Source organism: Oryzias melastigma, linkage group LG14, assembly GCF_002922805.2.
Source record: "Oryzias melastigma strain HK-1 linkage group LG14, ASM292280v2, whole genome shotgun sequence".
NCBI classification, from domain to species: Eukaryota; Metazoa; Chordata; class Actinopteri; order Beloniformes; family Adrianichthyidae; genus Oryzias; species Oryzias melastigma.
In genome coordinates, this window is record NC_050525.1 from 18,559,685 (window position 1) to 18,583,049 (window position 23,365).

Genomic DNA, 23,365 nt, shown 5'->3' on the forward strand with positions numbered 1-23,365 from the left:
AAATAATCATCCGTTATAAGTGGTTTTCAGTTCCTCAAAGTCAGATTATCTGTTTTGTCACCTTTTTGCTGCTCTATAGTCCCTGGGGTCATTTATTGTCTATTAAATTGAATTACTAAGTGGATTTATTGCAAAACAACCGAAACTTTTTTATTATTTACAACTCATTCCAACCCTTGATTGCTACTGTTGTTGTCTGCTGACTCATACTTCGGTCATAAGCAACTCTATTATTCGCAACATGTATCAAGTGACAACACGCACCTCCTCAATTAAAAAAACAGGAAACCCAGGCCAAAACTTAGCCAAAAAAAAAAAAAAATTTTAAAATGAGGTAATATAGTCTTTGGACAAATCTGCCAATAAGAATTGGAGGCAAACCCAAACGAGAACATGTTTCGCTGCCAAAACTCATTCAATTAGAGCTCTAAAGAGGAGTCACCTATTTTTCTTTTAAAAAACAAAGTCAAAATAATTGACTACCTAGCAGTATTACAAGAGAGTCACATTCTTAGGGTGTGTACCCTTTTTAAAAATAGGGCAGGAGTCCGAAACCTGCAGCTACTTGTGCCTCTTTTACCTTTCCATAGTGTCTCTTTGGCTAAAAAAATAATAGTATTCTTTTTATTTAGATTAGCTACGTTTATAAATGTATAACTGAGGTGCACCTCAAAAATAAACTAAGCTTTTTAAATTCCTGATGATTTGAAGAGGTCTTGTTTGTGCCATCTTCCTCTAGAATAAACAAATACTAAGCATAACTTTGATAAAAAGTCTGATTCTTTATTAGTTTAAAGCACATATTTTCTTATGCTTTCCAGAGCTGCACTGCAATGATCCTGTTTGGTACAAGGCGTCTTTTATTTTGAAAGGAAATCATATGGGCTTCTGTCAAATGTATAAAATAATTTCTCATTTTGAGTAAATCCTAGTTTCTTTTTATATTTCTGTTTTTATTCACTCCACAAAATAAGTTTAATTGATATTTAATACTGGAAAAAATACATTATAATAAATGTAAAGCTGTATCAAAATGAGACTTTGCAGCTCCTACTAGGTTTTGAGAACAATACTAAAATACTATAATGCAACAACAGTGGTAATGATAATAATAATAATAATAATAATAAAAACAATAATAATAAATTACTTATTTTTCATTATTTTATTCAGTAAAAGTAGTTATTACTTTGTTGTAAGTACGTTAACGTCATTGATTTCAGTAAATGACAGAGATTTCAGCACGCGCCAGCAGGAGTCTCCCGTTCCCATAGTAACAGACTTTCGGCAGAGCCGTAGGAAGACGGGGTTATCACCACCGCAGTTCTTCGTCTGTTTTCGCGAGTCTAAAACTACAGTAAATCCCTTTTGATTACTTTTTTGTATTTTTCTCGAAACGGAGGTCCTTTTCCCAGACATTTAATTCTGGCAAAGTTCGGAGCTAGTGCCGTAAAGTTCGTCATCAGAATGTCGTAGAGAGGATTGGCTCAACCCAGTCTCTCAAGGCCTCTGGCTGCTCCGGGTCCGGAAGCTTTGTGAGGAAAAGAGGCATGAAAACAGGAGCCCGAGGAAACTTCCCAGCGACTTTCTCCGAGTTTGCCGACTCTCCGTCGTCTGCGGCGGGCACCGAATCGCACGTCCGGCTGCAGCTGGATCACTATTAGTTCCGATGGGTCTGCCGACGCTGGAGTTCAGTGATTCTTTCCTGGACAGTCCCGAGTTCAGAGATCGGCTGCAGTGCCATGAAGTGGAGCTGGAGCGCACCAACAGATTCATCAAAGAGCTCATCAAAGACGGGAACTCGCTCATTTCTGCGCTTAGAGGTAAGAGAACCGAACCGGACTCGGTGAGGTCAAAGTTTGCATTAAAGAAGGCGGAGAACATCTAGAAGTCAAGATTCCTGACCCGAGGCAGAGACAGACGGCCTTCAGAACTATGAATGAGATCTGCCATTATCAGAGCACAAACCTTTGAGCCTCAAACCATGTGATCATTCAGACCCAATGGAGGGAACATAATTAAAATTTAAAAAACACTCTATTCTACTTTTTTCCTCCTACTTTCTTTAATAAATACAATGTGTCCTAAATTGTTGGTCATGTCTGGTCTTGTTTCAGACCACAGACTACAGTCAATCAAGTACATTAGTGCCTTGCTCAGTAACACTTTATTATGAAAAGTCTTGGATTTAAAAAAAACAAAATCAAATTTTCATTCTCCAGAGCCCCGCCCCTGACCACGCCCACAACGTGGTGTTCTTATAAATCTTTAGTCATCTGGTTGTTTTCATTTTTACATAATTTAAGGAAACATAACATCCATTCTTATGGTGATTGAAGACTTAAGAAACATAAGCATACAACTGCATTTCTTTATTCAAATAGTTGTAAATCTAAGTTTAAAAAACTGTATTTGTGATGTAGAAAATACTGCAGAAACTATGTCCTTGAAAAACAACGTTTTTTAAAATTAATTTGGCTAAAAACAGCATAATTATGATTAAAAGATCACTCGGAACGCTTTGAAATAGATGAAAAGATGACCAGAGTGGGTCCTTATGTGTGATTTTGGGATCCAGGATTACAACAATTAAGTTGCAATCATGGACAAAAGTGCATAATGTTGTTCACACATAATCAAATCTTATTTAATCGTTTTTAGCACTGGAAAAACATCATCCAAGAAGGGTTCAAATTAGCCACTTTTGCACTATGCTTTACTTTAACACAATTAGACTAATGTGAAGCAACACTTTCACATTTATTGTTATTATTACTTACAAACCAGGAAAGTCCGATGGATTCTGGGGAGCACACTTTTATTTTTGGCTTGGTTTATTTTTAAATTAAATGTCTTTTTAAAATGACGAAAATTACTTCTTTTGGAGTGATTTTTCCAGAAATAAGAAAGTAGGAAGAAGAAAAAACAGGAGCAAGTCCCACCAATTCTCCGACTATCATATAAAAATGTTTGCCTTTTAAAAAAAAAAAAAAAAATCAAAAGTCCTATTGCATTTATACTGTAAGTGAACCACACTAGGGTTCACTTGCAAGGAAACTAGAACCGTTCCTTTTTATGGCAACCAGTTTTTGATTGTTCCGTCTGTAGAGACGTTGTCATGCGCTTTCACACCTTCCCAACCAGAACAAACCATAGGTATCCTCTTACTGCTTCAAGGTCATTTATAAAGCCAGGTTTTACAGTAAGTCAGGACAGGAGCTGCAAACATCTGCAGGATTGCAGACGTCCACAAAAGAAGGAGTTACTCTAGTACCTTCATGTTTATGTTTTTAGAACTATAAGACTAAATTAGTTCAGTGTCTTAGAGAAAGAATTGTTGCTGCATACATAAACTGATTTTCAAATAATTAACGGTGTTCCAATAGATTTCCATCAACAGAGTATGCTGTACTTAAAAAAATGCAAAAAAACGAAACACTTTTTGTTGTTAAAAAAAGTTTCTAAACTACTGTTTAAGACTGATTAAAAATCAAGATTTTAACATCAATATGAAACACCACATTTATAGAAAACCATCTAGCATTAATATAATGTCTCATATGTGCAGTGAAGTACGGAGGTGGTGGAAGCATGGTCATTTGGGCCTGTTCACAGCCGTATCATTTGGACACTTTGTAATCGATGAATCAGCCATGAGCTTCTGTGTTTGGATGAAGGATTGCTAAAGTTTTGCTGTTTTTGAGTCATGTAACAACTGGACAGTCATCCGAATCACAGCAGCAAATATGCAGCAGTGTGACTGCATAAATAAACCTGCTAAAGACCAACGAGCCAGAACTCCCCCACAAGATACTGATAAGGAAACAGGAAGTGGTTCAAGTTAGTACTGTCAAAGGTGAGATTTTGAGACATGAGGTCACTCGATAAAGCCTGAAAAAAATGTTTCTTTGTTTTCTTTTAAAGCTGTGAAACATATATGTGTTTTTGTCAAGTGTATTCACTTTTTATGTATTTGTATGTATTCATTAACGATAATGCACAACTATTTTCTCTTGAGTGTAAATGCTATACTAACGAATGATTCCTAAGGACTTCTGAATGCATGATTGTATTATTGTTTTGTCATCAACTATTTTGTTGCAAATTTAATCATTTCTTACCACAGTAACTGTGATAAATATATTTCTCATTTAAACCAGATGAAAGTCCAAATATATATATATCACTGCTTTGTGTTTACATTTTATTTTGATAAATCAAGCAAACACAAATAATTTGCAGCCAATACATACAAAGTGCATTATTTGGTCAACAATTTAACAAATAATAAATAAAAAGTGAATAAAAAAAAATCAATACAAAGTACACAATTTAAATATTAATTTAAAAATAATTATTCAAAAGTGCATAATTTAGTCATTAATTTACAAGAAAATCAATAAAAAGTCCATCATTTATTCATTATTTTACAAATAATCCATAAAAACTACACAATGTAGTCAATAATTTACAAATAATCAATAAAAATCCACAATTTAATAATTAATTTACAAATAATCAAGAAAAAATACAAAATTTAGTCATTAATTTAAAAATAATCAGTAAAAAGTACATCATTGGTTCACTATTATACAAATAATCAATGAAAAGTACATCATTTGTTCATTAATATACAAACAAACACTACAAATTCCATAAGTTAGTAATTAATTTTCAAATAATTAATAAAAAGTGCATTATTTGGTCATTAATTTACAAATAATAAATAAAATGTGCATCAAGTAGTCATTTAAAAACTAGATCTGAAATCAGATATTTTTGAAATGTTGAAAACATGTATTTTTGTTCCATGTAATGAATGGGACTGTTATTATTCAGCTACAACTGCAAACATTTGCCGTTGCGTTTTTAACTTTGTCAGTAGAAATTGAAACAACGTGAAGTCTAGGAATTTATCAGCTGATATGTGTGATAAAAAAATCCTTTGTGTGTAGCTGTTAAAGTTCTTCTACACTCCTTTTTGGTGTGTTTTTCAATTCAGAAACTGCTCAAAGCCATGAGATCAGAAGAAGCTGTCGTCTTTGTTGAACTACAGGCAAGAAGAATGTGGCCCACTGGTTTTTCTTTTATTGCCACTTTGCTGTGTGACAGTGTGAGCCCAGTTCACCGTGTTCGGCTGTTGACTCTCAAATTAGGAGCAGCATGCTCTCTCATTCAAAAATGAAATTCTTTCTGGAGATAATTTCGGTCCACACCTCTCTTTACAGCAGTAACAGGAATTTCTACTGCATTATCACACTAGTAGACTGTTAAATCTGTGCTGGAGTGTGTTCCCTTTGAGTAGTTTGCCTCATTTGGTAAGTATGAACTCGGGTTGGAATCAAACACACCGGGTTATCTAAAAGCATCACTTCCCCATGGAATTGAACCCTGGTGTGGTTTGCTTACAGTGAGAACATCCTATAGACCAAAGATGGATACCAAATCACAGAGAGTCAATGATTATCATTTAGAGCAGGAAAATGAAACAATTTTGGAGAAGAGAGAAGAATGGAAAAGTTGAAAAAATGTTCTAACGTATATAGAGAGCATATCCAACTTCCAGCTGTGAGACGTGCTGGGAGTTTGGTCCTTTCTGTATGAGAATAAACCAAATAAATACAAAATATGAGGAAATTTCCCAATGTATCAATAAGGTTTGCTGGAATATTCTAGGGAGAAAGTCCCGCTAATGCTACGTTCACACGTGTCGCACGTTCAAGAATGCATGTTTAGCGCACACAGGACCGGCACTACCTGATATTTGCGAATGTACTCACAGTTGGAGGAGGTTTGGTGCGAACTGTCAAAGCGGGGCAAATCTTGTGACTCTTGCTTCAGGTTTTTTCTTTCTTTCTATTCCGATGTACTTGGTGTCATAGAATGCTGGCTGGAAAACAAAACGCAAATACCATATTTTCTGGAGTATGGGTTTGCAAGGGCAAAAAATGTCCAATCAAGAAGAAGAAAACCATATATAAGTCATTCTGGAGTATAAGTTACACTTTTGGGAGAAAAGTCTAACGTCTAAAAGTCTATCTTCTTTATAATGCACAGAATACACCAATGATATTGAGAGTTCAGGTTTATTTATTTTAAAAAGTTCTACAAAATCATCTGTAGTCATGTCTCCATATCTGGTTCATGAGATATACAGTATTAATTTCTCCTCCATGATCAATTTTGAAACAGTTGACACTTGAATTAAAAGGGACCCCATCCCTACATCATTACCAAATCCAAGTCCCTGACTGGCCAAAGTTCAGCTGGTTTAACGTTCAACACACATTCAATGGCCGCACCTTTTGTACGCACAGCCCAGAAAAACTTGTGTAGCAAAGTGATGCGTAAACCTGAAAGTTATGAATGCGTAAACATGAAACGCGCATTTACAGACTTTTCATTGGACGTGGTCACTTGAACATGCCTTGCCGAGGCTGGTGTGAACTTAGCAAAAAACACTGACGCTATAAATGAAGCTGGCTGTGGTTGAACAGAAACCATTGTAATGTTTCTCTGTGGTGTTTTGGTTTGAATTGCATTAGGATTTTAGAAAGGAATCTTTCTTTCCTGGAGTTATCCGACAGTCTGTTCTGTTTTGTTTGTATTCTTACTATATCTGGACCGCAGAGTAGTGATAATGATCCAGAAAGGGTTTCCTTACAAACACTTCCTGGCAGTAAAATTGCACCAATCTTTGACACTTTTACATCTTAGCTTTTAAAGAAGCTGTTACGTTTATAAAAGCGGGAATGGACTTTTATCTGCTTTTCGCAGCTGAAAACCTTCTTCCTGTTTTCTCAGGCCTCTCTCTGGCAGTGCAGCGCTTCTCTCAGTCTCTGCAGGACTTCCAGTTTGAGTGCATTGGAGATGCTGAGACGGATGACGAGATCAACATAGGTGAGACGAGGCAAAGCGCAAAAAAGTAAACCGCAAGCTCATATATCAAAGTGAATGTGTGATCTCCCCACAGCTCAGTCCCTGAAGGAGTTCTCGCAGCTCCTAAACACCATGGAGGAGGAGCGAAAGCGGCTGGTAAGATAATGAGTGTTTATGTGAAGCGAAATGCAGAATTTGATCAAGGTACTGTAGGTATTACTCCTTTTGGTGCCTCATAAGGTATAGGAGGGAGGGGAGTGTTGATGGCTTAGTTTCCAAAGCTGCTGATGCAGCAGTTAGCAACAAAAGAGTCTTTATGTTCCCGTCAGCCATAACATTATGATTAGTTTCCTGGTAGGTAGAAGGAGCACAAACTGCTTCCACCACTCAGGACAAAGAAGGCTTGAGTCTTACGCCTGCAGCAGCTTCTTTGGTTTCTGTGGGTCGTGGAGCAGAACCTGAGGGTTGGGAGGGGGGAGTTCCTTGGGTTTGGTGTGGAGTCCCTGTAGGTTGGGTGAGCTCGCCCGAAATGCCACTAGATACATGGGATTGATGTCTGCTTACACTGATGGTGGGAGAACACTAAACAAGGAGAATCCTCTAAAAAGACTGGGCCACAGGTTCTTCCGTCTCGCCTATCTTAATAACAGCATGTTTTCACTTACCTGGAGGAGGTTTCAATGTATTTATGTCCCATAGCAGCCCTTGATTGCAAGAACCAGATTGTTTTAAGGAATGTTCCTTTCTTGCTGTGCACTTGAGCAACAATTTTGCCCCAGCCACATACTGAAAAACGTAACAAAATTTGCATTTATCTACAACCCGGTGGACATGAATTTTGGCATTATAAATGCCCCATCTCTGACCAAAAAAACAAAAAATAACATTTTCAAAAATTGTAAAAAACATGAATGATGCCAAAATCGATTAAGCTACCATACTGGATGTGATACGTGTTAAAAAAATGTGACTTAATCCTTGGTGTTCACACTGGCCAAACAAAGAAGAATCTCTTTTTCTACTGTTTACAAGCTTGGTACGAAATGTTAAAGCAGAGCAAATCTTGTGAATCTTGCTCCAGGCTTTTTTTTTACAACTCTATTCTGTTATTTGTAAGATTTGGTGTTAAGTAATCACGACTGGGCACAAATTTCTCTTCCTTGTGTTGCCATTTCCATGAATTAAAAGGAATGCCATCCATATGTCACTACCAAATCCCGGTCCCTGATTGGTCAAAGTTCGACTAGCGGTGTAAATATTGCTTTATGGGGCTAAAATAAAGTAACAAAACCAAAATACACTTGTCAGGGATCTCCAAAGCAGTTTTCTTGGGATGGTTACAGAACCTAAGACTTGGTGGCCATTTTGTGGCAAAGTGTGAAATTTGGCGATTTTCATATTTTTGCACAATATGGTAAAATAAAACTTTTGTTCAAGCAATCTTCACCAAATTTTTCACACATAGAAAAATCAGTTTAAGTCAACAACCACAACCATGGTTTCGTTGACCTTTGACCTCAGGAAGAGTCAGCCATCTTGAAAATATTGTAAAAATCAGTACCGTCTACAAATAATCAATCAATTTATTACTCTTCAAGCATCATTTTGATGCCACTTGGTAAAAAAAAATGGTTTTAAAGTTTGTAGATTTTGAACAGCTTTAGCATGGCGAGCTAGCAAAAGTGGTGTTTTTCCCATTACTTGCATATTTTTTTTTACCAAGAATACTATGAAAATTGAATACAAGTCCTGGGCTCAAGTTGAATGATATGATATACAATATAAACATTTTAGGAATGTGGGCGTGGTTAACAAATACCCCTAAAAGGTTACTTGTGTCGATTCTTCTAAAACTACATGGACACGTTTTTCCCCCCAGACGACCAAAAAATAAAATAATTGCTATGGAGATAAAAATGTTGGAAATATTTGAAAAAGTGTTCTTTTTTTGTGAATTTGTTACGTGCGTCTGTGGGTGAGGGGTGTGTAGCAGCTGCTCAGCCAGTGGGGGGGGGTCAAAGCAGATCAAGCCTACTCGCCGTACTCTGCACTCGTGGCTTTAATGTTTTACTTATGCCTGTATACTGTAACACTTTTATTTTCCAGTCTTCTGTGTGCATTCTTTCCTTGTAGTTTATTGTGTAAACACTTGGAGGCAGATTTGTTTCCGCAGGAAAATATGAACTGTTTAAGACTTTTGGCTGTGACCCCTTCAGACTTTTCTTTTTATAGTCAAAGCTTTACCAAAAACTTTCTTTGCTCACTGAAACTTCATAGTAAAAACAACTGAGTGAACTTGAAATAAGAAAAAGTGGATTATGAGGATGTGAAAGAGAGACCACAGAGAAGTGAAGCCCCTCCCACCATTTTGACACCTCTGATCTCGACCTGTGGTTTTTGAAGGACACTCTTCTGCTCGGTTTCTAGCTATTTCTGGCCTGATTTCTGCTAAAACAGTGTGGCTGGAAAAGAAACAGGACAGTTGCCTTCAAGAACTCAACTCCCACATTGCAAACGGTCTCAGTGACCTAATCGGGGTGTCTGACCTGACTGGGAGCTTGGTTCTCTAAAAATGGAAGAGGTTCCCAAACCTTTTTAACTCAATAATCCGGCACTAATTCAAGACATTGTCCTCATTCATTTTGGTGCAGCGTTTACAGTCCTCCTGACTTGACACAATCTTTCTTCCTCAGCTTGTCTCTTGACCTAATTTTCCTCAACGTGATTTAGAAGTTTGTAGTTCAGTGTGAGCTTTGTGCCAGCAGAGCACATTGTGGTATTTTGGGAAATGTCTCCACCTCTGAGACCCTCCATCAGCCAGAGGCCTTTGTGTGAGACTGACGGCAGTTTGGCAAACTACGTGGAGCCAAACCTTTGTGCATTTGCAGAAGCTAACGCCACCTGATGTATGGCCCCTTGTTTTGGACTGTTTGGCTTTGTGGCTGTGTACATGGTCTGGTTGCAGAAGGAACCATGTGGAACCTATTCGGACAATCCCCCAGTGACTGGCCTCAGACTCCACTGGCTGGGAAAGTCCATAAAAGGTTTCTGTGTGTGTTTGTCTGCTGTCCGTCTTTCTGTGCGTGTTTGGATTGTATGCTTTTCCGCTGACTGTGACACAACGGCGGCCCTGCTGGACTTCTATTAATACCACCAGTAATAAATGAGGAGGGCTGTCCCATCATACAGGTTCCCCTTAAGTATTTACCTGTCCAAGCTGAGAGGACTGTTTATTAATTGTGACCCCGTTTTTACACTAGTTGTTGTTTAGTGGTGACAAAACTAAGACATTATTGCATTATTTCAGTTATTTTTCTAAAAAAAACAACCAGAAGTTGGAAGCAAATGTGGATACAGATAGAGAATTGTGCAACCAGGTTGCTGACAATTTCGGGGAGCAATGAACAAATCCAGTTCTTACTTTATAAATTGTAGGTAAAAATGTCAGATGTGTTTACAGTACCCACTCAAACTGTAGCTTAGCTTTTGCAATGTTTGTTTAAACTTGCATAAGATGAATTGCTTTTTAATGTTTTTGGTCTAATTTCATTCTGGCTCCACTGTTTCTGTTCCACGGCATAAGTTGAAATGATTTCCAATAAAACATATTTCAAGTTCAGCACCTTTATAAAAAATCACTTTTTAGAGAATGTTTATTCAGTTGCTTGGTAGAAAAATATTTTTTAATGTTTCAAACTTAAATGTATTTGGTCAAGTTAGAGACATCTCTGTGAGCTTTTTTTTCCACTTTCAGTCATATTTTACTAATAAATGAGCACAAGAAGGCCTTTGTTTCACATCCAGGTCTGACAGCTTGAAGTTTATGTTTCATGGACAGATGAAAACTAATAATCTTTATTGTTCCAGTTCAGCTTTTCCATACAGCAGTAGTTATATTAGACCAAGTCGAAACATGTAGCTTCATACTACTGAGCTGAAACATCTTTACTGAAAAAACAGTGATAAAAAACTTGTTGCTTTGCAATAATATCCTTTCTTACTTATTTTCTTTACTTATGTCCTCCATCATCAGAAAAATGTCACAAGAACATGTTAAAAAAACCTATTTTAATCAAATTGGGTCTTTAACCATTTAAAATGTGGTTCTGTCTGGCTATTAACAATGTTTTATATATTAATTCACTTCATCCAAACATTTGTTTTAAGACATCTTGCTTTTTTTTCTTATTATTATTTGATGTCTACTGGATTTTACATTTCTGATCTTTTGGATTTTAAACCCAGTCAACATTTTTTCTGCATTCCTTCTTGAATTATTGAATGAAACGCTTTCATAACCCTCTCAATTGCTTCATCTGGCAGATCTGATTTTAATCCATGTTTCCTGTCGAACAGCAGTCTGCAGCAGCCGCTCATTGAAGGTTACAAGCCCTCTTTTTGCTTTAACCGATTGCTTATTCAACTCCTCAGATTAAAGCAGGACTTCTTAAAGAAATGTCTTGGATAAAGTAGTTTATTTATTTGAATTATTGTTCTTTGAACTTTTATTGTGCAGTACCTTGTTTGTCCATCCATTTTCTTGACCGCTTCTTCCCTTTCGGGGTCGCGGGGGTGCTGGAGCCTATCCCGGCTACTGAAGGGCGAAGGCGGGGTACACCCTGGACAGGTCGCCAGTCTGTCGCAGGGCCTCAATCACACACCCATCCACTCTCACATTCACACCTAGGGGCAATTTAGAGTCACCAATTAACCTATGAAGCATGTTTTTGGACGGTGGGAGGAAGCCGGAGTCCCCGGTGAAAACCCACGCATGCACGGGGAGAACATGCAAACTCCACACAGAAAGGTCCCAGCCGGGAGTCGAACCGGGGCCTTCTCGCTGTGAGGCAAGAGCGCTAACCACTGCGCCACCGTGCAGCCCTACCTTGTTTGTGCCATAAAAAAAAAAAAAAAACAACAAAACTTAAACTTAAATGATCCCAAACTAAAATAAACTCATTCATTCATTCATTCATTTTCTTGACCGCTGTGTCCCTTTCGGGGTCGCGGGGTGCCGGAGCCTATCCCGGCCACTGAAGGGCGAAGGCGGGGTACACCCTGGACAGGTCGCCAGTCTGTCACAGGACTAAAATAAACTATTGTGCTAATATTAGACACTTTGGTAAAGCATAATTTGCAAGAGACATTAGTCCATTAAAAATTTTAATTTTTTTGGAATCGCTTTTAACACTTATTAGTTGGTTACATCTTAGTTTCTTGTTCTCCTTTGTATTTGTCTTTTATTGATTTTATGATGTTGTTTTAAGTTTTCTTCCTAAGCTGCTCATTTTAAAAATGTCCTTTTTTACCCTGATGGTATTGTAAAGTCCTATTTGAATAAAGTTTTATTCATTCACGTTTTAAGAGACAAATCAGTTATTTTCTACTGTTTAAAAAAAAACAAAAAAAAAAAAAAAAAATTTTTTTTTACAAAGCAAAACACCTAGATAGACATCCTTTAGGTGCATTGAGTCCATGATGGACTTGGAGAAAATGTGACTATTTTAAAACCGTAAAAGTTTTGTTCAACTGAGAGTTTGTGTGTTTTAGGACCAAAAATAGCATTTATTTAACTAATTTTTGCAAAAATCCATTTCAACTTGTCGCTGAAGCTGCAGCCCTCATGTACTAGCTACCGTGATGTTCTCATATTTCGCTGCTGGGTTTCATATTTGCTGATTCACAACACAGAAGTCTTTTTTTTCTCCTGCTGTTCCAGATCCAGAACGCTGACAATCTTTTGATCTCACCGCTGGAGAGGTTTCGAAAAGAACAAATCGGAGCTGTCAAGGTAAATCTGCAGAGTAATTCCAGGTTTTTTTTTTAATAATAAAAAGGTTGCGCACACATTTGGCATTTAGGACTCTGCATCAGGAAAGCTCATTTTTGGGGATAGATGATGAATCCCAGAGTCGTGTCAAGGTCGTGGGAACGGACGCTGTGAGAGGAGCCGAGCTCAGAGAGGCAGCAACGCAGAGACGGGCAGCGTGGCTCTCAGATGCATGTCTCCAACTCCAGTTTACTTTATCTGCTCATATTTATCTAGAATAAGGATACAGATAGTGCTGTCATGTGGTTTGCATGACTGAAAACAAGTTAGTCTCACTTTCAATAAAGTCTGAGTCTTTTTTTCTCTGAGACTCCTCGGACAGAGGAATGTAGCAGGACTGTGTGAAAGAACATCCTGATGCTGTTGACCCAAAATCAGCTGGAGACACATGTTGCACTTGTCGTGCCAGACAAATGTTCCAAACATTTTTGGCAGAGCCTCTTCATTAGCAGTGTTAACGGCCTCCCTGCTTTTTATAGGAGCTTTATATTTCCTGGTTGACCGGCTGCAGTTGGATAAGCAAAAAATGAACGGATTTACTTGTTTGTGGTTGTCAGTTGGATCTCATCTGTCTGTAGAGAACACTGAGTCATCTCTGAATGTCAAATTGCTTTTATTTAGTGGTGAAGTGTTTGTATATATGTCTTTTTTAGGATGGAAAGAAGCAGTTTGACAAGGAAACAGAAAGATACTACTCTGTGCTGGAGAAACACCTCAACTTGTCCTCCAGAAAGAAGGAGTCCCAGCTGCAGGAGGTACAGGATCCACTCTGAAGCTCATGGAGCCACACTGATTGACTGACTCAATGACTGTGTGTTTGCTGTTGCAGGCCGATGCTCAGATCAAGAAGGACAGACAGGTGTTTTATGATGCATCCCTGCAGTACGTGTTCAAGATCCAAGAGGTTCAGGAGAGAAAGAAGTTTGAGTTTGTGGAGCCGGTGAGTTCTCTCCTGATCGTCCCAGAAAAATACAAATTTGTTGTTTTAGAGTCAGACACTGGCGTAAAATGAAAGTGGAGCGCTGCGGCGGCAAAGTGTGTGCATGTAAACATGTTGACAAAGACCGAGTGAGTACAGCTCTCTAAACACTCATCACACACTCGGCTTCAGTGATGGATATCAGTGCAGCCGGCTTCCTGCTGCTGCAGCCGGCTTCCTGTGAGGACATTCCCCCGCTGACGAAACTCTTTGTTGTCCAGAAAGCAGAGAAGCTGGGAGTCCAGGGCTTTGATTGATTGAGCGAATGACTGACGGTTGCTTAAAAAAAAGAAAAAATGGTAATATTTGTCCTGCTCCTCAGTTATTAGCCTTCCTTCAAGGCCTGTTCACCTTCTACCACGAGGGCTACGAGCTGGCTCACGAGTTTGAACCCTACAAGCAACACCTTCAGTTTAACCTGCAAAATGTAAGCTCTGAAACCTACTCCTTATTTCTGTTCTTAAAGCTGTATCCTGCTACGCAATCCAAAAGTCAAAATGACTATCAGCCAAGGTGTTGAACCCTCAACCATCCAAATGACAGATAGTTCCCTAATGCTCTGGACTACAACTGGCCAAGAATTGTGCATTTCGTTAAACCGGTTTACTCGAAAGTGAAAGTTGAGAAGTTGATATTTGAGAAGTGCTGCTAAAATCTCTGTAGTAACGAGCAACAATATGAAATGAGAGCTGGAGGAGAGCATGACACACAAAAATGATGGGAGGATTTGAGCAAAACCAGGACTAACAGCATCTGTATAAGCTGGTTTATTTGCCCATTATCTGCTCTTGTGTCATTCTGTTAGTTCTATCTTACTGATTTGTTACCATGACAACCTCAATTGTTTTATTTAGTTAAAAGTTTTTCTGAATTCTCTAGTTTTTTTGTTTCATAGCATCCATTTTTTAAAAGTTTGACATCTGTCCACAATGTGAATTAAAGGCTCGGAACAACTTTGAGAGTACCCGAGCTGAGGTTGAGAGGCTGATGAAGAGGATCCGGTCTGCGGAGGAGGACTTCAAACCCCCCAGCTCCTACACCATGGAGGGACATCTGTACATCCAGGAGAAACGTGAGACTCTCTGATGCCTCCGACCCTCACGAGTAAGAGAAAGCTTGGTTAAAGACTGCTGTTGATTTAGGTGCTCTGGGCAGCGTGTGGACCAGGTACTACTGCACCTATGAGAGGAGCTCCAAGATGTTCACTATGAGCAGCACCGAGGCCAGAGCAGCCAGCAGACAGGTGGGTAAGCCTAAAATTTAGGCTTACTTATTTTAATGTTATTCTACACAAATTAGAAGGAAAAAAAACACAAAGAAGCACCTTTTCTTTCAGAGAGCTGTTTTTTCTCCTCCAAAGTACAACAATGTATTTGCTTCATGGTAACGCTGTAACTCAAGGTGATGTCTGCTCTCAGAACGGCGTGGTGGGCGGAGCCGCAGAGATGTTCCGGCTACGCTCGTGTGTCAGAAGAAAGACAGATTCCATCGACAAACGCTTCTGCTTTGACATCGAGGTGGTGGAGAGGTGAGTGGATGAAATGAAGGCCTGTGCCAGATGCGCCTTGACAAAATGGTCAACTTTATTTGATCATGCTCCTTGAATGATGACAATAAAGGGTTCTATTCTGTTCTATTCTATCTCATTCTAAAGGGTGTTGTGCATGATGATAATGAAGTGTTATGTTCTTTTATATTCTGTTCTGTTCTATTCTATTATTTTCTTATTTTCTTTTCTGTTCTATTATATGCTGTTCTATTCTGTTATTTTCTTTTTCTATTCTATTCTGTTCTATTCCATTCTTTTCTATTCTGTTATGTTCTAGTCTCTCCTATTCTATTCTGTTCTGTTCTATTCCATTCTATTCTATTATATTCTGGTTTATTCTGTTCTGCTCTATCCTGTTTTATCTGATTCTATTATGTTCCGTTCTCTTCTGTTCTGTTCTGCCCCATTATATCCTATTATGTTATGTTCTAATCTATCTTATTCTATTCTATTTAATTCTCTTCTATTCTGTTCTGCTCTATTCTATTCTATGTTGTGTAAGTTTGTGTCATTTGCCTGCAGACACGGCGTTATAACCCTCCAGGCGCACTCAGAGGCCAACCGACGGCTTTGGATGGAGGCGATGGATGGTAAAGAACCTGTAAGAAACCATCCATGATTCTAAATCTTATTTCATTCAAAGTGACTGTTGGGTTATTTCAAAATAAATCACCCAAAATCACAAGAAATTTAATCAAATTTGTGTTTTTGTCATCTGTTTTGGTTTCTGTTTAGATTTACACACTTCCCTCACTACTCAGTAAAAAAGAGGAAAGTAAGTATTAATTTTGAGTCAAGATTCTGTTTATCTTTGCATAAATATCTTAAAAAATTTGACTAAATGTTTTACAGCATTTCTCAATGAGGCAGGCTTCACCTTTGCAAAGAAGTGCATTGAGCTGATAGAAGCACGAGGTAAACCTCAGCATCAGAAAGGCAAATATCATCTTTTCTTTTATATATTTTTAAAAAGTTGATGTGTCTGCAGGCATTACCACCCTGGGCCTGTACAGGACTGGAGGAGTGAACTCCAAAGTCCAGCGGCTGATGACCAGCGTGTTTGGTTTGTTGCTCTTATTTTGAAGTGTCTGATCAAAGCTCCGCCTTTGCTTTTCCAACCATGTACTTCCCTGCAGCGTCCACAGCTCCCTCTGAGATCCAGCTGGACTCAGACGCCTGGGACAACAAGACCATCACCAGCGCCCTTAAGGATTATTTTAGGTAACATGCTCACACTTAGATAGCAGCAAAGACACGAAGCTGCTCAGAAGTAACACGGTTCATTTTCACCTGCAGGTGTTTGGCAGAACCTCTACTGACCTACAGGCTGCATAAAGACTTCATCAGGGCTGCAAGTATGATCCTCCTGCATCTTGTAGTTGCTGAATAGAGACAGATGTACGGTGGCCCTGAAGGGCAAATCCCTTTTTTTAAATCACATTTTAGTTTTTCTGGAATTACACTTTGGTTTCTGGAATGTTTTGTCTTCTGAAATGTAATGTTGTTTTTTTTTCATTATTTGTTTTGCTTTTTTAAATAATCTTTAATATGTATTTTGGATGTGAATTTGAGCTTCAGGGCCACCGTACAGATTTCCGTCAAAAGCAGCACTTCTCATACCAGCTTTTACCTTCTTTGACAGAGTTTGAAGACCAGAGTTACAGAGTCAGAGCCATTCACGCTCTTGTGCACAAACTCCCAGAAAAAAACAAAGCCATGTTGGACCTGTTGACCAACCACCTCCTCAGGTGTGTAGATGTTTCCTTCTGTCCTCCTTCTCCCACTTTTGAACTTACTGTCATGTGCAAAAGATAGTTTACCATCTTTAAATCCCAGATGTTTGGTTTTTTTTTGTGTGTGTGAAATCTTTATTATTTTTACTTTTTTATTTATTTATGTGTGAAAGGATTTTAATCACTGATTTGAAGAGAAAGATTCCAGCAACTAATATTTACTGAAAAACACAAAACGGAAAAAACATCAAACTAAGTGTTTTTTCCTGATTGATGTTATCAGTCCTGCACGCAGCAGATTGTGACTCCTGCTCCTTCAGTCATTTACCCTCACCCAGGTTTACAGCAATCTCAATTATTCTCTCTCTTTATACTTCATGTACAGCATAGTTACAGTTAAAGTAGCAAATTTAAAATAACTAAAATAAGATTTCTTGGTGTTTGCATGCGGGTGTGAAGCTTTGACTCCACGCATGGATGATCATTAGTGTTCCTGTGTGCAGAGTGTCCTCTCATAGTGACCAGAACCAGATGACCGTGTCCAACCTGGGGATGATATTTGGGCCCACGCTGATGAGGTCACAGGAGGAGACGGTGGCCGCCATGATGAACATCAAGTTTCAGAACATTGTGGTGGAGATAATCATTGAGAACCACAAGAAGGTGCAGTACTGAATGCGCTCACACTCACAGAAGAACAAAAATGGACGTGAATGGTTATCGAGTGTCCTGGCTAATGTGGACCCCGCCCCCAAGAACTTAAAACCTGCTTAAATATGATCACAAGAACAAAATATAGAAATAAAGTTAGCAAGAATATAAAAAGCAATATAGTAAATAAATTGATGAAAGCTGATTCGTTGTGGTGACCCCTGATGGGATATGCAGAATGGTAGGGGTGAGTCTAATTCCCGTTCCCATGATAGTAGGAGCACTCTAGGGAATATTTTATTAACTTCACATGAAAATGGGTGGTTTTAGTCCAGAAAATAAACAATTAAAAATGTTCTGTTTTTGTCAGATCTTCGGCGAGGCTCCAGACCTGTCGGTACCGGTACCTTCGGCTCCTTCATCCCGCTCAACTCCTCGTAGGAGTAAGGCGATCTGCCTGTCTTCTGGAAGAAGAAAGGCCCGTCTGTATTCTCCTGCTCTGTGCCTGGCAGACAACGACAGTGAGTCCTGCCTCTTCTGTTAACTCTGACATTTTCTTCTGTGGTTTTTCAGAAGGTTTCCCGATTTGACCAAAGTGTTTCCGTTGTCCCTCAGGCGACACTTTCAGCAGCAGTCCTGGTGCGACCCCCATGGGGAGCCTGGAGTCGCTGTCCTCACACTCCTCTGAAAAGAACGGATTGTCTCAGACCTCTTCCCCGTCTTCCCCCGCGGCTGAGCCTGACCCGCCCGACCCAGCGTCTCCACCTGTAGCACCGTCCGATCAGTCGGACGCCGCCCCCTCTCCCCATCTCCAGCCCTCCTCAGGAGCTCCACTGGCTCCCGCGGAGCAAACGTCTTCTGTCTCCTCGTCCACATCCTCGTTACTCTCAGCAGTGGAAAAGTCTTTCAACAGAAACTCGACCGCCTCCTTGTATTCCCTAAAGGAGTCAAAGTCTCTCTCCAGAGGACTTGGGTCCAGCCCCTCGGTCCAGCGCTCATCCTCTGAAGGACCTGTAAAGAGAACCATCTCTGTCTCCTCCATGAGCAATCATTCCACTGATAAAGGAGACACTGCCAAAGAAACCATCTCTCCTCAGCTACACACCTCTGAGTACAGGACTGCCTCCTCCTCTTCATCTTCATCCTCGTCATTGTTTCCCTACCAGCTGTCTGAGTCTTCCTCACTCACATCCTTGCACATCTCTGAGGGTGTGTAGGTCTTTTTTTTGACTTAATGAAACCACGTTAGGGCGTTTTTTTCTGATTGTTTGTGTTTGTCTCAGATTATAAAAGCTGTCACGGGTCAGTTCAGAGTCTGGCATCCCTGGATTCAGCCCACAAACCTTCACGCATGCGCTGCGGCTCTGATCTGAAGCGCTCCGCGGCCACCGCCGGCAGCATGTTCCAGAAGCCCCGGTCTCTGTGAGTATCTCCTAACGTGTGAAAGGCGCTCAGTCATTTCACCTGATGCTATCTCCATCCAGATCTGAGGAAGAAGAAGCAGCCAGAGCTTGTCCTCTCTTGTATATTCTTCTTATCTGCAGAATACTTTCTTATCTAGGGTAGATTCTATGTAAACTGTGTTATCTTTTATCTTCTTCTGCAGATTTTCCTTCCACTTTTTGCACTTTTCATGCTTGTAAAATCTTATTTTTATGCCCAAAATGTTTGCATCTGCTACAGTTTTCATCTAATCTTGAGCTTTCTCTCTGAGCTGTAGAAGATTTTCCACTCTTTCAGCTGCTACAGACTCTCTCATGTATGGAAATCTAAAGTGGGAATATCAGGACGTTGGTACAAAAAGTGTAAAGTGATGCAGGCATCACAGAAATATGCTCGTAGCACCTTGTTTCATTGTGTAAAACGTGAACTCTCATATTATATCAAAGATTTTCTTGTGCAAGTAATCAAAAATAGCTACTTTTTTCACAATTTTTTTTTATTTATTTGTATTAAATTAACCTTTATTATCTTGTTTGTGCTCTATTAGCTGCAGCAGCTTCTCTTCTGTCGTAGATGAGCATTTTGTCATTGTTTGTTGCAGACTGTCGGTCACCCAGCCGCAGCGTGACAGCTCCGTGTTCCTGTCAGCTTTGGATATTTGTCCCTCTGGCAGGTGTGCTGATCTTCTTTGTGCTTAAAGTCATCACTAATATGAACATTTTCCATCAGATTGTCTTCTATGATTTCTTCTAGGGATGCAAAGGCTCTTTATTCCTGCGAGGCAGAGCACAGTCATGAGCTGAGTTTTCCACAGGGGGCGCTGTTCTCAAATGGTGAGACTCTTTCCTGCCCTCTAAGTTCTTTTCACACCTGCAAACTTTCAGAAACAGCAGTAATTCTAATTTTTTAAAGATTGTTTTCCCATTTATTTAAGGCAAAACAAAGCAGCCTTGTTTCCATTTACAGAGGGGATTCAAAGTGCTTTACAACAAGCTTTAGTAGCTTAAAACTCCAAAAAAGATAGTGAAAGTTTTAAGGAGAGGAAATTAAAACATCAGCACCATTAAGCATTAAGCTTTCCAGATAGATCTCCATCTAGTTCCATCTGTGTGCAACACAGGCGCTAAAAGGAAAGTCAGAGTTCTGTTCTGACCCGAGGTTCTACCAGCTGACTGCTGACTCCAACAGAGGCCTGTTGGATTTGTGTGGCATAAAAAGAACTGACATTTTTTGTCAGCTGTTAGACTCAGCCACACCTCACAGGCACTGGACAATAGTTATTGTTGTTATTAATTTTTTAAAATGTATCTTTTGTGTTATTTAATATCCGCTGTTTTTAATAAAACAGTGGTAACAAGGTAACTTCCCCTTTGTGGGATCAATAAATTTCTATTCCATTTAAAATCAAATTCAACTTTGTTTCATGACCTTCTTTTTTTAAATAAATATGAATTATGTCTATTTTTTTGTGGTCCAAACAAAAGCAAAAATATAAAAAGAACCTAGCATCTCTCAAAATTTGATTTTTTTTTTTTACATTTGACCGTAGCTCAAATAACTTATTTTCAAAATAAAAGATGCTCTGTGCCAAACAGGATCATCTCAGTGCAGCTCTGGGTAGCTAGTAACCAAACATGTGCTTTTAACTCATAAAAGATCAAACTTTTGATCAAACTTTTACTTTGCTTTCAAAACCTATTCATTCTGGAGGTAGCGTTGAGCAAGCAAAATGTCTTCAGGTCAACAGGGATGTAAAAACATAGATAGTTTATCATCTATGTGCCCCTCAGCCATCCATTTATAAATGTAACTAATCTAAATCAAATAAATGCTAATTAAGTAATCCTTACTTTTAAAAATTGCTAATTAATTTTTCTTTTATTTATTTTTTTGTGATTTTCCCCTCTTTGTCCTCAGCAGTCTTGCTGCTGGGTTTTGTTGTTTTAGTTTGGGGTTTGGTAGTCTTATTTTACCGCTTTGTTTATTTGTTTTCATTAGGTAGTTGCGGTTAGGCAGCCATTAGCAGGGAGCTGCTGACTCTGATGGTTGACGTAGCAGGATCAGCAGTCTTCCTGACTTATTTTATGTTTGGCCAAGGAGCCACCATGGACAGATAAAAGAGCCACATGTGGCCGCAGACCGGTACGGTACTGGTCCGGGGGTCACCTGGTACCGCACCGCAAACAAAAAAAAGAAAGAAATACATTAACTTACTTAGGTTGTTTCCATTTAGTTTATTTCTGATCCTGAAGGAAGTTTAATTTGGAAATCTGCTGGATTCTGTTCACAACATCCGGCTAGCTGCATGGCTACATGGACTGCTAGCTAAGAAGCTAACAAAAACCAAACAATAAAACATGTTTGGAAAGTTTCTTCAATGAGAAAAGAGCCAGTGAGGAAACCAAAGAAGAGCCTTCGACTTCAAAGAACAATAAAGCTGCTGTTTACAGACTAAACCGGGAGTCGTCCTCGAGATGTAGAATTATTGAGACATTTGTTTCTCATGTAGCAGAAGCAGCTCTGACTAATATGCAGTGACAGATTCTGAACTGTTTCACACACGTAGATAATAAAGTTGGAAACTTTTCCCATTTATATTATATTTAGAAAATACCAGGTTTAAGACAGTTGCATCATTTTATTTTGCTTTATATATCCATCACACCTTAGAAGTCGGATGTAGTTGAAGCTAGCGTCTGGTTGTTAGTCTCCTCTTTCACTTTAAAGAGAAAATCTTTATCTCAAACTTAAAAAAAAATACAGAGAATGAAGATTCAAACAAGTTGCTGTTTTGTGGAAACAATTGATAATTCACCTACAGCAGTGCTGAATTATGTAGACATTCGTTCAGAAAATGATCCTTTGTGTTAAAAATATACCCATGAATGAATGAGGATTTATGTAAAGATGATTAATCTTTTTACCCTGAAAGATAATCAGAGCCTGGACTGAGTGTTAAAATGGCATTCGTTGCTCTATGGATTTTTTTCAAATCAGAACCAACTTCTACAAATCAACTATTTGTTTCATAGAATCTTCATCATCTGTAAAAAAAAAATCTACAGATATTATTAGACTTTTTTTAAACAAATTTCTTGCAGTAGCATTAAATTTTGATAATAGAAGTTCAGAAACCAGAAGTTTAAAAATAACAACTTCTGCCCCATTTGTTAAAATATTGTCTAATACGAACCGGTCCGTGGCCTGAAAAGGGTTGGAGACCACTGCCTTGAAGTGTTTTAAATGAAGATATAACAGAAGAAAATACTTATCATATTTAATAAAAAAAAACGCACATACTTACTCTACAACAATAAACCATCCCTAAAATCTAATTAAGACATGCAGACATGAAAAACGGATTAAAAGCTAAGCTATAAAGTTAAATTTGGACTTTTTCTTCAAAACTTTCACAATGAATGAAGCTCTCACATTCTCAGGCAGGCTGCTCCACATTAGGTCACATCTGTGATGTATAAACTTGATAAAATTATTCTTTTTTTCTTTTTTGAAAAGGGAAAAGAAAAGTTGTGCGACCTCTTTAACTAAGAAGGAAAGCGAAAAATTGTATGCATGAATTAAATTGCTAGTCTTATTTGTTGACCTTGTGATCAAGCTAAAAAAATAAAGTTGAGTGTCATCTAAATATTTCTAAACAGAATCCATTTGTCTGGATGTTTTTTTTTAATGACGCTGAAATAATTTTTTGTGGTGTTGTGATTTTATCGCTTGATAAGTGTGTGTCGTTCTGCTGACGCGATCTTTCCGTGTTTGCAGTGTGTCCGTCTGTGGAACCAGGTTGGCTTCAGGCCACCTACAAGGGCAGAACGGGCCTCGTACCCGAAAACTACATCATCTACATCTGACAGGACAGGCGCTGTCATCAGCACTATAATCCAGATCAGACATCAACAACCTTTTTACCTGAACTTTAGACTACTGTGAGGAAACGATAATAGTCTGTGTACTGTGTGTAGCTGTGTCAGGTGTTCTTATGCAGTAGAGGTTTATACTGGAGCTCCTCCTCCTCTTTTATGTTAAACCCTAACCCCTTCTCCAGCCTTTGAAATGAGTTGCATGCAGTAAATGTGTCTCAAAGGTACAACCTTTTACTTTTATTAATTTATATGAATTCTGTTAGTGCTCACTCATCTGCACTGGGACTGAATGAACTGGAGTCTTCTGCTGTCCAATAAAAACTAATTTAGACAAACTTTATTTTTTATGTCTTTACTGAAAGGTTGAACAAAAATGTCCAATGGTTGAACTGAAGCAAGTTTATTAGCAGATTTTTATGAAAT

The 23,365-nt window shown here is 38.7% G+C and overlaps 1 protein-coding gene and 1 long non-coding RNA gene across 2 annotated transcripts; one reads left to right on the forward strand and one right to left on the reverse strand.

Moving 5' to 3' along the window:
• Positions 1–1,248: 1,248 nt before the first annotated feature.
• Positions 1,249–23,277, forward strand: arhgap42a (Rho GTPase activating protein 42a). The gene is made up of 24 exons (XM_024266232.2): positions 1,249–1,823; positions 6,805–6,900; positions 6,974–7,035; positions 12,599–12,670; positions 13,363–13,464; positions 13,539–13,649; positions 14,011–14,115; positions 14,631–14,760; positions 14,831–14,931; positions 15,107–15,216; positions 15,760–15,838; positions 15,973–16,012; positions 16,090–16,152; positions 16,226–16,300; positions 16,374–16,458; positions 16,534–16,592; positions 16,880–16,985; positions 17,474–17,633; positions 17,992–18,142; positions 18,237–18,830; positions 18,905–19,043; positions 19,666–19,737; positions 19,818–19,897; positions 22,842–23,277. The coding sequence occupies exons 1-24, from the start codon at positions 1,670–1,672 to the stop codon at positions 22,928–22,930; spliced, it is 2,835 nt and encodes a 944-aa protein (XP_024122000.1). The 5' UTR covers positions 1,249–1,669; the 3' UTR covers positions 22,931–23,277.
• On the reverse strand, positions 16,532–16,883 carry LOC118599629. The gene is made up of 2 exons (XR_004949059.1): positions 16,701–16,883; positions 16,532–16,661 (listed from the first exon to the last, which is right to left on the reverse strand). It is a non-coding gene; the product is annotated as an uncharacterized LOC118599629 (long non-coding RNA).
• Positions 23,278–23,365: the final 88 nt, after the last annotated feature.